Source organism: Bipolaris zeicola (assembly GCF_000523435.1).
Source record: "Bipolaris zeicola 26-R-13 unplaced genomic scaffold scaffold_50, whole genome shotgun sequence".
Classification (NCBI taxonomy): Eukaryota; Fungi; Ascomycota; class Dothideomycetes; order Pleosporales; family Pleosporaceae; genus Bipolaris; species Bipolaris zeicola.
Genome location: NW_006912099.1, coordinates 106334 through 119580, shown reverse-complemented (window position 1 = coordinate 119580; position 13247 = coordinate 106334). Strand labels below are relative to the sequence as shown.

At 47.4% G+C, this 13247-nt stretch overlaps 6 protein-coding genes across 6 annotated transcripts; 3 read left to right on the top strand and 3 right to left on the bottom strand.

Moving 5' to 3' along the window:
- Window positions 1-174: 174 nt before the first annotated feature.
- COCCADRAFT_92772 (uncharacterized protein) lies at window positions 175-1663 on the bottom strand (the record flags this gene model as incomplete). Its single annotated transcript, XM_007712847.1, has 4 exons — window positions 175-636; window positions 692-835; window positions 885-1241; window positions 1295-1663. 4 exons carry the CDS (start codon window positions 1661-1663, stop codon window positions 175-177), a joined length of 1332 nt encoding a protein of 443 aa, XP_007711037.1.
- A 799-nt stretch (window positions 1664-2462) lies between these two features.
- COCCADRAFT_92774 (uncharacterized protein) lies at window positions 2463-3003 on the top strand (the record flags this gene model as incomplete). Its single annotated transcript, XM_007712846.1, has 2 exons — window positions 2463-2688; window positions 2735-3003. The coding sequence occupies 2 exons, from the start codon at window positions 2463-2465 to the stop codon at window positions 3001-3003; spliced, it is 495 nt and encodes a 164-aa protein (XP_007711036.1).
- A 274-nt stretch (window positions 3004-3277) lies between these two features.
- COCCADRAFT_25253 (uncharacterized protein) lies at window positions 3278-4714 on the bottom strand (the record flags this gene model as incomplete). The annotated part of the gene is made up of 7 exons (XM_007712807.1): window positions 3278-3678; window positions 3736-3810; window positions 3874-3886; window positions 3939-4074; window positions 4126-4184; window positions 4241-4413; window positions 4468-4714. 7 exons carry the CDS (start codon window positions 4712-4714, stop codon window positions 3278-3280), a joined length of 1104 nt encoding a protein of 367 aa, XP_007710997.1.
- A 982-nt stretch (window positions 4715-5696) lies between these two features.
- On the top strand, window positions 5697-7097 carry COCCADRAFT_92789 (uncharacterized protein; the record flags this gene model as incomplete). The annotated part of the gene is made up of 2 exons (XM_007712845.1): window positions 5697-6150; window positions 6205-7097. 2 exons carry the CDS (start codon window positions 5697-5699, stop codon window positions 7095-7097), a joined length of 1347 nt encoding a protein of 448 aa, XP_007711035.1.
- Window positions 7098-7629: 532 nt separating this feature from the next.
- On the top strand, window positions 7630-10034 carry COCCADRAFT_92797 (uncharacterized protein; the record flags this gene model as incomplete). The annotated part of the gene is made up of 5 exons (XM_007712844.1): window positions 7630-7764; window positions 7816-8455; window positions 8599-8956; window positions 9018-9088; window positions 9139-10034. The coding sequence occupies 5 exons, from the start codon at window positions 7630-7632 to the stop codon at window positions 10032-10034; spliced, it is 2100 nt and encodes a 699-aa protein (XP_007711034.1).
- A 117-nt stretch (window positions 10035-10151) lies between these two features.
- Window positions 10152-13088, bottom strand: COCCADRAFT_35726 (uncharacterized protein; the record flags this gene model as incomplete). Its single annotated transcript, XM_007712843.1, has 9 exons — window positions 10152-10229; window positions 10289-10356; window positions 10424-10657; window positions 10725-10892; window positions 10975-11226; window positions 11311-11378; window positions 12142-12313; window positions 12373-12661; window positions 12753-13088. The coding sequence occupies 9 exons, from the start codon at window positions 13086-13088 to the stop codon at window positions 10152-10154; spliced, it is 1665 nt and encodes a 554-aa protein (XP_007711033.1).
- Between the last annotated feature and the right edge of the window lie 159 nt (window positions 13089-13247).

The window sequence follows — 13247 nt, the reverse complement described above, 5'->3', positions numbered from 1 at the left end:
AAACGTTGCATCGATGGAATAAAGTATTCTGATTCTGTGAAATACGTTGCGGAGACCCTTCATAGATCATGGTGATACTTCTTGACGTCTTTACACGTGATGAAAGCAATAAAGTGATCGTTGGCACCCATCTATCACTCGTGACGTATGAGCTAAGGATATGACCACCCGTAATTAACCGGCAAGTACGCTACGTCCGCCGTCATCTGATAGCCTCGATCTGATCCTAACCTGTATGTAAAATTTCGTCGAGCCATCCACGGAGGAACCATCCAGATTACCTATGGCCGTCATCGCGCTAGGCGCAAACACGAGTGCTTCTCCAGGTTTGAGCTGGATGATCTTTTTGAAGATTTCTCTCGCGGTTTCTTTCCGACTACTGGAATGGTTGTCGCGCTGAGCGGTCCAATCAGATTCGTGTCGTTGCATGAGTGCAATGTGAGCATCGAGGGCATGCAGCCAAGCAGGCGAGGAAAACCGATGTATGATAGTCACGGTACAAAGGTCCAAAAAGGCTGGTGCTATCGTCGGCTCTTGAGTAGATACAAATATCCGTACTCCAAGATGTCTTTGAAGCCTCACGGTCGATAAGAGTGAATTTGTGAGTACCGAGGATTCTGGAGAGCTGGTCATGTACTGTATCATGGTCAGTTTCCTGAGTCATGAAGCTCCCTGTAGCTTTCGTACTGACCTTGTGAGCCTCATCAAGAGCAACAACACGACCGCAGACTATTTCCTGTTCAAGAAACAAACTTAAGCATATGTTGAACAACGAGCAAGCAGTCTCTGGCGAAACACAAGGGCAGGAGAGATCGACTATTGTCAGTAAGCCAGGCTATGTCTTCGTCAATTCTATTATATAATACGATGCATGGCTCTCTTACCTGATTTGTCCACATTGTACCTTTGTGGCTTTTCTGATTTCCCCCCTTTCTCATGTCTCCCACAGGTGGCATGAAGCTCTCAAGCATCGCGAGGCGCTGGTTAAGAGGTGCAAGTTGAGCTGGTGAAAGGTCCGCCGCCAAAATCGCTGTTTTGAATGTCTGATAGTCGAATGATGCGCCAGTCGCTTGTTGAGACATACGCATTTCTCTCAGTATGCGACTGACTGTGTGGACATAGAGAGGAATACTCCCTTCCTCTGGTTTGACGGCCATAAGATCCAAGATGCGTTTTGTGTTGAGATCACAGCTATCGATTTGGAGTGGTTCTACATTGACACTCAGGTGCCGATACGTTTTCTTTCACTTCTGTTAATGTTATGACCCTGTAGTAGGTACAGAACTGGACTGACCTGGATCGTGCGTATGTTGGTTGGAGCACACACAACCCTCACCTGAACTCCAGATAACGACGCTAGGTATGCTGCCTCGCAAGGTGATCCGCCATCATCAGATATGAAGGTGTCGTAATGAAACAATAATGCTGAAAGAGGCCTTGGTAGTATTGCCGCATCCGAGTCTGCCAAACAGTTCTCCAGCAAACAAGACAACGTATGGCTCTTTCCTGAACCCTGCGAGCCGCAAATGAAGATGCTTGAAGGAGTTGTGACGTTGAAGAATAGTCGTCTGTCCGCATCTTCTTGGCAGAGAGATGCTGTGTCTAAACTATCATGACGTTCCAAGGACAGATCTGCCAACAGTCCACACTGGGATGGTCTCATCTGCGGTGTGGCTGGCACATCTCGGGCTAGAGCTTGAGTTGTAAATAGTGGAGAGTTGGTCAAGTAATCAGTAGTGGTTGAATTCTCACTATTGTTGTCAGCCAATAGAAGAGCATGACGCTTCCGCACAGGTGCGGCCATTAAGACATTTAAGTGAAGATTCTCCATTGCAGTAGTGATACATCCATTGAGCATGAATTGAATGCGTTTAGATTTTATATTTTGGGACATCTCTTAGATGAGGCTGTCCCTATAGAGAATACGGAGAACTATACAGATAACTCGAAAGCACTCTGGATCACAATCTCATCGAGCCCGTTGTAGAGTATAGACAATCCTCGTAGTTGAACGCAGAATTCATGTGGAGATACGGATAAGAGCTCGCTCACCGATCGCGCGTAATCGCTAATCTGGAGGAGAGATAAGCAGGCATTAATTGACAGAAGGAATGAGATACACATGTATTCGCTGATCTGTGGGGAGATAAGCATGCACTCGTTAATCTGCATGCGATAAGCGCACCATCATCAATTCGAGTGACAAGCACGATTAGGAGTTAAGAATAGCGTCACTCAGACCCGTTTCATGTGTAATGGATATAAAAGTGAGGGGAAAAATTGCATGAAAAGAAAAGCAATGTGTCTGACGTGTGAGTGCAGAAAAAGCAACCCCATGAGAAGCAAAAGCACTACGAACTCATGCCACATTCTTTTTCGCCTCAGTCTTTGTCAACTTGTCTCACTCATTTTACTTATCACTTCGTTACTGTAGTTTTCTGTAGTGAGTAGTCTTAAACAGCATGGCAGCTGGGACCCCGGAATATATAACTTCCCTTCAAAATGATTTGGACTATCATTTCGCGAACATAAGACTTCTCGTCGAGGCGCTTCGAGCACCAGGCGCTGGGTGCAATACGCCGAACAATTTCCAAGATCCAGATGGATATAGACGGCTAAGCCAGCTTGGAGAAAGCGTCATCCATCTGGTTATTGCTGATGAAGGGTACACCAAAGGGCATCAGCGAGGTAGGAAGTCCAAGTGTGGCACCGTCAAGATCTGATTTTCCGTTAGCGAAAGTTAGCTTTGATTCGCAAAGTGTTACGCAAAGAGCTTTGACATGCGCAAATCGGATAAATCTCAGCGAATGTATCAGTACAAACCTGAGTCAGCAAGGAACACCACCATCAATCAAGATGGTAACACAGTCCATGATGGCCTTGTGCGCGGCGATATACATCGATTGTGGGCGAGATGTTATCCGGCTCAAAGGTGCTCTACAACACATCGACTTCATAGACAATGAAGATTACGCGAACGCTGATATGGACAACTGTTCATGAGCAAGACATGGGAAGGATGCCATCAGTTTTACATGAAAGGGGGTTGAGATCTAGAATTCCAGCAATAGATAGGCCTATTCAATTCTAAGATGGTTCTTCATGCTTCTACTCTATTCTTACAAGCAAGCACAATATCTTAGAAAAGTTCAGTATACCCAGAGCTTGTTATCTAAACAATCGATTATAGGCTCTTGTTCTACACCCTATGTCATTGGTATAACTAAGCCATAAAATACCATACTATAGTAAAACTTAACTACTGCTTTTACCACTTCTAGTCAAGCCACACAGCCTCATAAGGCGCTGCATTATCAGGATAGTGCAAAGCAGCTACCTGTGTCAAATTGCGGGTACGAGGCGACCATCCAAGGATATACATGTAACCATCTTGTGTATCGGACAAATACATGTAGTCAGTAAGGCCGGTTGGGTCGGCATTCGTTTCGTCCTCCCAAAAGGCTACGCGAAGCCCCGCAGCAGAACCGAGTGTAAGTGGCGCCTCATAGTATGTCAAGGCATCGGTTGACGCGAGCTTGCCGTTATCGTCGAGCGCAAAAGCTGCAACCCAGCCTTTGGCGGCGGTGTTGTTCCATCCGCGCGTGCTGGTGAAGATGGTTTTGCCGTTGCGGGAAAGGCGGACTGCGTTGCTGCGGTATGTGTACTTGCCTCGGACTTCTAAAGTATCCCGTATTAGTATGCAACATCGCGATATAACTAGAGTGTATGACGTACTTTCAGGTATGGCGCTTGCACGTTGAATGTGCTTCAGGTTAGTTTCTCCAACCTTATAAATATCAAGGTATTGGGCTGCGAGGCGCAAGTTAGTTTGGACGCGCAAATCATTCTACGGTGATTAGATAAGATACTCACAGTGCTCGTTGATCTTTTGCCTCATTAGTCTAAGACACTACACTTTGTGCTTTCGGCTCACTTACTACATATAACCACTTTCCATCGCTGCTCGGGTACACATTTCGTGGGCCGTCGCCGACCTTCGGGCTCAGGTTGATTGAAAGGAGTTTGGCTGTTCCATTGCTCAGGATGTCATACATGAAGATCGCATCCCAGGCACTTGACCATGTCAGTAAAGGTAGATTGGGAAGTGTAGGGCTTGTGACTTACAGATGCGGTACAAAGCCCTTGCCATTGACATTGACATCGAATCCATGTCCGCCATAAAGCTTGTTTTTCCATGTCAACCAACATTAGTTTGCTTGAGTTAGACAGTATTACTCACGACAGCACTACGGGTTTTGTCAACCCGTGGGATTTCTTGTTGAGGAACATAGAACATTTCGCTGACCACTTGTCCAATGCCACCATCTTCATCAAGCGCGTTGACTCTGGCGCCGGAGCCACCAGCAGAGAAGGTAAAGTTTCCATTATCGGAAATGTAGCACGAAGATGTAGCTATTTAGTTTAGCTTCATTTGGAAAAGAGCCATCTCGTGTAGTCAAAACTTACTGACGTTGGCGGTATTGATGTGAGTAATTTCATTGTTGACCGTTCTTGACCACGAGAATATTCTGGGCGGCTCGCTCATTGTTGTAGCATATATCACATCCCGGGCTGCATTGGATGTGATGTATTGATGTATACCAAAACCAGGAACTGTAGAGTTGAGTGTCAATGTTTTGGCAACAGTGTCGAAAGCAAGAAGATATAGGCTTGTGTTGGTGTAAGAACCAGTCAAAAGGTGATGGACACCCATGTTGCTGATACGGCGGGACGTGGCAGGTCAATCGAAAAAGACCGTCGAGCGAATACACGGGCTCAGCTTGCGTAAAATATTCAAATATCGCAGAACCATCAGAATTTATTTTAACAAAGAGAAATCAACGCAAGATCAAAGCTGTGTCGATCGTCTACACTACTTCGAGAGTTAGATGGTTTGATTGCCCCCGGGCATTGTCCGCGGCGGTTTCCCTCAGCGTACCTACGATCGGTCCTATACCCCGCAAATACCCCGCATACATTGGGCTCGGTAATACTCTTTGTTTGTTAAAGAAATGCCCGAGCTAGGATGTCCGTAGTACGAGGCTTCGTTCTGTCGCAGCTCTGGTATGTATTTTGGTGCTGGCACTAAAAGCTTAGACCGTCGTCTGGCCTTCCCAAGCCTAGATGGTTATACTCAACAACCCTGGGAAGCAGTCTATTGGCATTTGCGAAAGTCTACTATGTTTATATCTGGGCATTTTCTAGATCTCCTATTGTTACGCTGTAGATGGATATCATCAAAATCATTTCGCAACGCCTGTGGCTTGCATGTGAAAATAAATATGGAATTATTACACTTGACTTCCAAGAAACAGAGTGAACAAGGATGGCTCTATTTCCAGGTCAGAAATGCATAAACTCGGAAAATCCATGTTTCCCCGCCCCAGTCAAGTGGAAGTCTTCCGTGGAGTTTTCCCACGGAGCATACTCGAGCTTTGAACAGTAAACATATCATAATCAATGCAGGCATTTGGTATGGCGATCCCCAGAAAATAACTTGCTGTGATGAGGAAGGACATCGTAAATCAATCTAACGGGGTCGGATGACGCTTCGTATCGGCCTCTTTCCTTGACATGCACGGACACAATATCATTCTTACATGGGTCATGAAAGCTAACTGCAGCCATGTTTGGGTTTGGATATAAGATCAACTGCGCTTTGCCTACCCTACGTATTCACAGTTTCAAACGCAAAGATGGCCACGAAAACAATCGCCTCTTGGGCATTGGCCCTTCAATTTGCTCATATCCCAGATCCTGTTCTTGATATCTCCGTCAAAAGTATCTACAACTGGGCTGGGTGTGCTATTGGTGGGTACTCTCAACCAGCCGCCGGTGTTGCTTTCGAAGCTGTGACACCTTTTCTGAGTAGCCAGGGAAACTCTACTATCTTGGCCACAGACACACTAGTCGATGCCCAGACAGCAGCACTCATCAATGGGATAGCATCTCACGCAGATGATTACGACGATACACACCGGGAAAATCCAATACATCCTTCGGGGCCTGTGCTGTCAGCCCTGCTTGCTGCGGCCGAATGGAAAGCTCCGGTATCAGGAAAGGACTTTGTGACGGCCTTCATCGCTGGCGTAGAAGCTGAATGCAAAATTGGCGTCTCGGTTTTCCCAGAACACTATAATGTAGGATGGCGTAAGTTTTCCTGATCGTCCTGTTTTTGTCACCAGAGACTGACCTTTGGCCTAGACATCACAAGCACTGTAGGATCAGTAGGAGCTGCAGTTGCTGTTGGGAAAATACTCGGCTTGGAACTCACTCAGCTTCAACAGGCCATATCGATTGCTTCGGTTCAGGTTACTGGTATGCACGAATCTTTTGGAACCGACACCAAACCATTTCATGTAGGACGTGCAGCGCAGAATGGACTCATGGCAGCAGTGCTAGCAGAAAAAGGTTTCAGTGGATCCCTCAGAAGTCTAGAAGCACCCAGAGGCTGGTCGCATGTTATCAGCACGCGGGAAAACCTAACCGCTGAGGTCAATACTCTTGGTCAGCGCTGGGAGTTACTGCTCAACACGTTCAAGCCATTCCCCTGCGACCGAATCATCCACCCTGCAATTGACGGCTGGATACAATTGCGAGAGCAAGCCCTCAAGCAAGGCTTCAACCTAGGAGAAATCACAAACGTGACAGCACGTACAGCCCCGCGTGTCTTGTTCTTAACGGACAACAAGACACCAACAACGGGCCTGGCAGGAAAATTCAGTGTGTACCACGCGGCAGCCGTGGCACTTCTCAGTGGCGAAGCTACCCCGACACAATTCACTGATGAGATGGTACAAAACAGGACTGTGATCGCACTGCGGGAGAAGGTGGCGGTGACGAGCGATGAAACGGTTGAAGAACACGAGGCGTATGTCACGATTGAGTTTTCAGGCGGCAAAAAGATAGACTTGCACGTCGAGCATGGCCTTGGTAGCTATGAGAACCCACTGAGTGTAGAATTCCTTCGCACCAAGTTCCTTGAGCAGGTTGCAAAGAGGATCGGAGATGCCAGGGCCGAGAAAGCATATACTGCATTTTTGGGCATTGCGAACGTGACAGACGTTGGCATGCTTGCACGGTCGTACAGGGCTTAATGACATGGTTGGCGGTTAGAAAACACAAGGGAGGGTACGAGAAGAAAACAAATGGGGGTATGATGTGCGTATAGGCAGAAATACAGGTAGATGAAGTAGGAAGGCGAGGTGACAGATGCGAAACTAGTTGTCGACGTACATAGACACATATTTGATGAGCAGACCATGCCGGAAATGGGCTGGTGTGTACGTTCTTAGTCTACGTAGTCATCTGGTCTTAAAGTTTATTGAGATATCCTGAAGCCTAATTCCAAGTGATTGGCGCGAGAGCAGCGTGTTCCGTACTAGTGCTCGGATTTTGGCCGCGGATTTTGGCCGGCAGCTGCCGGTAATACTGCGTACGATGAATCCATCATCCGATCTGCATGCCATGCCGCGGCCTCACTTGATCGTGGTAGCGACGCCGAAGCAAGCCTTGTCTTCCCCGCGATTGACCCACCTTCTACTCGTTGTGCCCAGGCTCGTCCGTCCACTTGCATCGGAGGCTTCTTCGGACGTGGCCATGATGTGACGACCAGTCCTCTCTTCCACCATGCAATCGCCCGTGGATGATACCTCTACCCAGCGGCCGTCCCAGGCCAGACACACGAGACAGAAGGGCTCCAGATCGAAGAATGATGCCTGTCATTACTGGGGACTTACCTGCGCTAACTGCAGGATTCGAAAGGTAGCTTATGTTCCATCATTGCCTGACCCAATCTGAATAAATTCCTCGTAGATGCGATGTGGAGGTGGTCAGCCACGCTGCAAGACATGCGATATCTACGGCGACAAATGTAGATACGATAAGACGCCGCCCATGTCGCAGATCATAGCCATGGCTCAACGCTTGCAAGAGGCTGAAGAAACCATCGGAAGCCTTCGTGCCCAGCATAGCGCTTCTTCACAGAGCGATGTCTCTCCTCAGACAACCTCCACTATAACAGGTCCGCTAGCAGCTGCCATCGCATCTCCAGATGTTGCACCTGCTGAAGAGCCGCCCGCTTTCAAGCCCAACCATCGCCCTACTAACCTCCAAATGTCATGTCCAAGCACATCCAAAGACCACTTGCTGAATCTGAGTCTTGATGAAAACGGCGATATACAGTATTATGGTCCCACATCGGCCATCCACGATCCTCCACAACTCCAGTTGCCATCTCAGACATCGCAGGCCTGCTCAACACCTCCTGGAACACTCTCAACAACTGAAATCGGTTCAAAGCTTACGGCTCACTACCAGGAGTCCAAGATATGGGAAGACTTTGCAATCGGAAACGCTTCACTCCAGACGGGTATCCCACGCCAGGTCATGGTCAAGCTCTTGCACATGCATTGGACGTGGGTATCTCCAATGTTTATGTATGTTTACCGCCCAGGTACGTCTGCTTGCTTCTACAAAAAACTTTACCGGATATGACTGACTTTTGGCACAGCCTTTGTCCGTAGGTTCAAAGTCCGACCCGGCTCTCGTCTCATTGTACCGTTGATTGGCTATATCTCGTGCTGATACGTCTCACAGGTGATATGGCGACCGGAGGTCGTTATTACTCCGAACTACTACTTACTGTGATATGTGCGCATGCGGCCAAGTACCAAAATGGAGACTGCGCAGAATTTCTGCAAGTCCGCATGCGTCGCTTGTTAGGAACAGCCATACAGCAGCCAAGTTCCATACCAACAGTCCAAGCACTCCTACAACTCAGCGCTCGTGAGCTCGCAAACGGCTCCATTTCGCAAGCCTGGGTGTACAGCGGAATAGCTTTTCGGATGGCGAGTGACCTTGGATTACAGCACTGCGACCCTGGCTTTCGAAGGTTTGGCCCTGTAGATGCTGAAGTTCGGAAACGGTTATTCTGGAGTTGTTACTTTTGGGACAAGTACGTCATTCTCTTCTGTCAACGATTGGCTATACTTTGTGACTGACTTTTGGCCTTGAAGAGCCATTAGCATGTACACGGGAAGACTTCCTGCTATTACTGAATCATTACCACATAGTACACTCGATCAACGTTAGTAAATGCTTCCCCTAGAAATTATTGGTAGCTTCTGACAAATTTAGTTGATGATTCCATGGAGCTCGAATCGTGGTCTCCCTACTATGGGGATCCTGTCGACATCGCCAAACTCACGCAGAGTCGATACGCGCCTCAGACAAGTCGTGCAGTGTCCTGTTTTGCAAACTCATGCAAGCTCTCCATCATCATAAATGACATAATTTCTCAGCTCTACTCCCGAAGAAGTCGAGAAATCACAGAGTCAGCGCTACGTGACATCAAAGTACGGCTTGATGTCTGGCGAGCGGAGTCGCCAGCTCACCTGCGTTATGAGCCAGATTACATTCCTGCTGTCTCGCCACCACCACACATTGTTTCGCAAAACCTTTTGTACTATACCGCAGTGATTTTAGCCCATCGCCCATTCTGGTCTGTACCGGCTCACTACGAGACATGCATCGCAGCGGCCCATGGTATCGAGAGGCTAGTTCTATTACTTGACTCGACATTCGGGTTAGAAAACATCACCTACTTAATGGGATATTGCATCTATACGGGAGCATCAGCCGTGCTGGAAGATGCCCAAAGGTGCAATCAAGGTGCTGCGCATCCAGTGCTGCGAACGTTTCTTCGCGCTCTCAATGCCGGCATGCGTCTATGTCCGATACTGGAAAGAAGTCTGAACATCATCATCAGAAGTTTGAGTCATGTACCATTAGGCCAGCATCAACAGCCGCTAGATGCTGGTAATGACCAAGGTCGAGACACTACGAACCCGTCAGCAGATGCAATTGGGGGGCACACGAATTCATATATACCTGCATTTCCTTATCTGCACCCGGAACTTTCAGTCGACTTTTCCATGGTCTCACAAGTAGGCGAAATGGACTTTGGTTCCATGGCCGCTTTAGATTGCTTCCCAGAAATGTGGCTCGATTCTCGAGATGCTATGTCAATGTAATGAAGTTCTCGGTACATGTAGAGCCGGTTACTTCATACACAACTATCTGAATTGAAGTATAGTTCCAGCTGCCATTGATCTAATCCTGCTAACTACTCATGCAAGCGTTTTTTTTGCCTAGTTGCTCACGCCCGTAGTCATCTCAGCTAGCGTATCTGGCTTCAGGGCTGGTCGGTCAGCTTTTCCAGCAGTTGTCTACGCAATTTTGTTAGTTTCCGGCTCCCGGGAAGGAAACAAAGCTGTAGAAGACTTACGCCTCCATCAACAGGCATGATCAATCCCGTAATCCATCCTGCTTCCTTGCTTGAGAGGAATAATATAGCTGCAAATATGTGTCAATCCATTGGCCTAAATTTTGAAATCCCGTAGGTATCTTGAGAGAAACGCACCATAGCCCACGTCCCAGCCCGTGCCTTCCTTCTTCATGAGATTTTGGTTAATCCGAGCTTCTCTCATCTCGTCTGTCATGCCGCGCCCACGCGTCATAGGAGTGTATACCATTCCAGGACAAACGCAATTGACACGAATATTCTCTCGTCCATGCTGAGCCGCCATAGCCCGGGTCATCTGAATGATGGCGCCTTTGGTAGTAGGGTAAAGAAGACTAGGGTTACCTCCCAATACTACATTGCGTTAGCTGTTTGCAGATCTGCCGATAAGCGGCAAACTTTGCCGAAGCATTTTACCTACAGCCGCTAACGGAGGACATATTGACAATTGATCCTCTCCCTTGCTTCCGCATTTCGGGGATGACGAACCGACTCATGAGGACCATGCTCGTGACGTTGATACGGAAGTCGCGCTCCCATGCGTCGAGGTTTACGACTGTGGCATCGCCCATGGCTCCGCCGACCCCTACTGCAATAACGAAAGCATGATTAACGCACTGTGCCGAGATATTTGCGCATACTGTTTTCGCATGCATGAAGTTGGAACTTACCAATGTTCACTAGTATATGCACCGCACCGAAAAGTTCTAGCGTCTTGCTCACAGCGGCTTTACACGATTCCTCCTTCGTCACGTCCGTTTGTATGACCTCGGAGATACCGCCCTCTCCATCAATCATGCGCTTGGTCTCTTTGGCCCAGTCGACATTGTAGTCGAGCAAAGCAACTTTTGCACCATGGCGTGCCAGTAAAATCGCAGCCGCTCGACCGTTACCGATTTCACCGTTCATTCGCGAGCCGGCACCTGAATGTAGACGAAATAGTTAGATCACAAATTCTGCTTTTCTTCTGGCGGTTGAGGTGAATTGAGATGGAACTGTATGCTTGCCTGTTACTATGGCGACATCGCCAGTGAGATCTAATGCTCGGGGAGGCGTCATGATGCAGAAAGTGAGACTTGGGTGTATTCACTATATGTAGTTCTTGGACAGCGTGAGGAAAGATTAGGATCGGGTAGTCAATCAAGAAATTCAAGATACATGTTATCAATTCCATGCCATATTCTTCCTACATTAAATATCCTGCCGTTTTACATCTTGTCAATATTTCCGTGCCAGAGCAGACTAGTTCCTAACCTAACGTAGTAGAACTCACCGGGTATATCCCGAGGAAACTGGCCGAGGCCAAAACGGGCACTTTACAGCAAAACCCGGATCTATGGTAGCGCCTGATTCTGAATAATTTTTTCATACACTTTATCTTTTAGGTCAGTTGCAATTCTAAGTCGCACATTGCCATCATCATGTGTCGGTTATGGGCGTTGCTTGAGATGCGTCTCGGCGTTCCAGTCGTCACTAGCAGAATTGCACGCTCACGGATTGCTGCTGCTACTCCTCCTGCTGCTCAAATATCGTACCGATTATAATGAATAAGAATTGACATGACACGTCAGAAGTATTCATTCAGTCGAACAGCCAATATATAGGAAACACGACCGAAGCGCACAAATAAAACACATTACGATGATTTTAAATCTTAGTTCAAACGATGTATGATGTACTATATCCTGATGCTACCTTCATCGTCAACGTTCAAGCCTTCTCAGGTTGCGACAACCAATAATCAAACCATCCAACAATTCCTGAGAGACTCTGTTCCTTGACCCAGCCTGTTATGTACACTTCATTAGCAATCTAGAAACTACAGGAAATCGGCATGCATACGCTGATAAGGGTCATCGGGATCTCCCCGCAACGCAAAACCATGTTCAACACCAGAAAATAGTTGATAGTGAAACGTTTTGCTTCGTTCTTGTAGAATATCTAGCGCACGTCGCCTACTCGGAACATCAAAGGTATGGTCTCTCTCGGAACAGGAAAGGAACAAAGGCTCTAAATTTCAAATTGTCAGTTGCTTCTATTTGTTCCAGAAACTGGCGTTTTGACCTTACTTTTTATATTCTGGAAGTGGTGCTCTTTCAAAAAAGCCGGATGGGCAAAAGCACCGACAGTGACGCGGTCTTTCGCCAACTCATCGCATACGTATGGCGCGCCAAAACAATATCCGACACACGCAAACTTGGTCCCTGGGTTTTCTTTCCTGTACCGATCGACGACAGTAGCCACCCATCTCGGCACCGCCTCGTCAGCGAACGCAGTGTGTTTTCTTTTCCAAGCCTCGTAGTCAAACCCCGGATTACTTTTATCATGCCGATTCTTGCGATGTTTCCATACGGGATCCTAAAGAACGACCTCTCAGTTAGCACCCGAAAAAAAAGCGAAAAGTAATCAGGATCGAAAAGAAGAAGGGGGAAAATGCGGAAATTCGTACACCTCTGAAATAGTCGAGTCCGAGAACTGTATATCCTGCGCTTGCAAAGGCATCCATGACGAGCAGGCCATTGGGAAACATACCCCATACATCGGGAAAATACAGGAGCACGTTTCCGTTGGCTTTGCTGGCTGGTGGTACTGATATGTACGTCTCTACATTTGCAATCGTTTCCCGCCTGCCACGTCCTTCGCCTTTGTGAATAGTGCCTTTGAGACAGCAACTGCCGCTTGATTTAGCTAGACACGCATCTGGACCAGATTTGGACTCCTCGAGGTCTGAAGAGATTAATTTCGACCTCGATTGAGATTTGTGTTTTGACAATAATTGCCCCATCGTTTGCTGTGATAGAAATGAAATGGAATGAGTTGGGGGGCTGGTAGGAACAAAAACCGATAAGATTTCTAGTCCGATAAACAAATCAAGTCAAGTTGATCTTTATTTCAAAGCGTTTTCTATAATTAGCCGTATAAATCTTATATTTATTGGCAGACT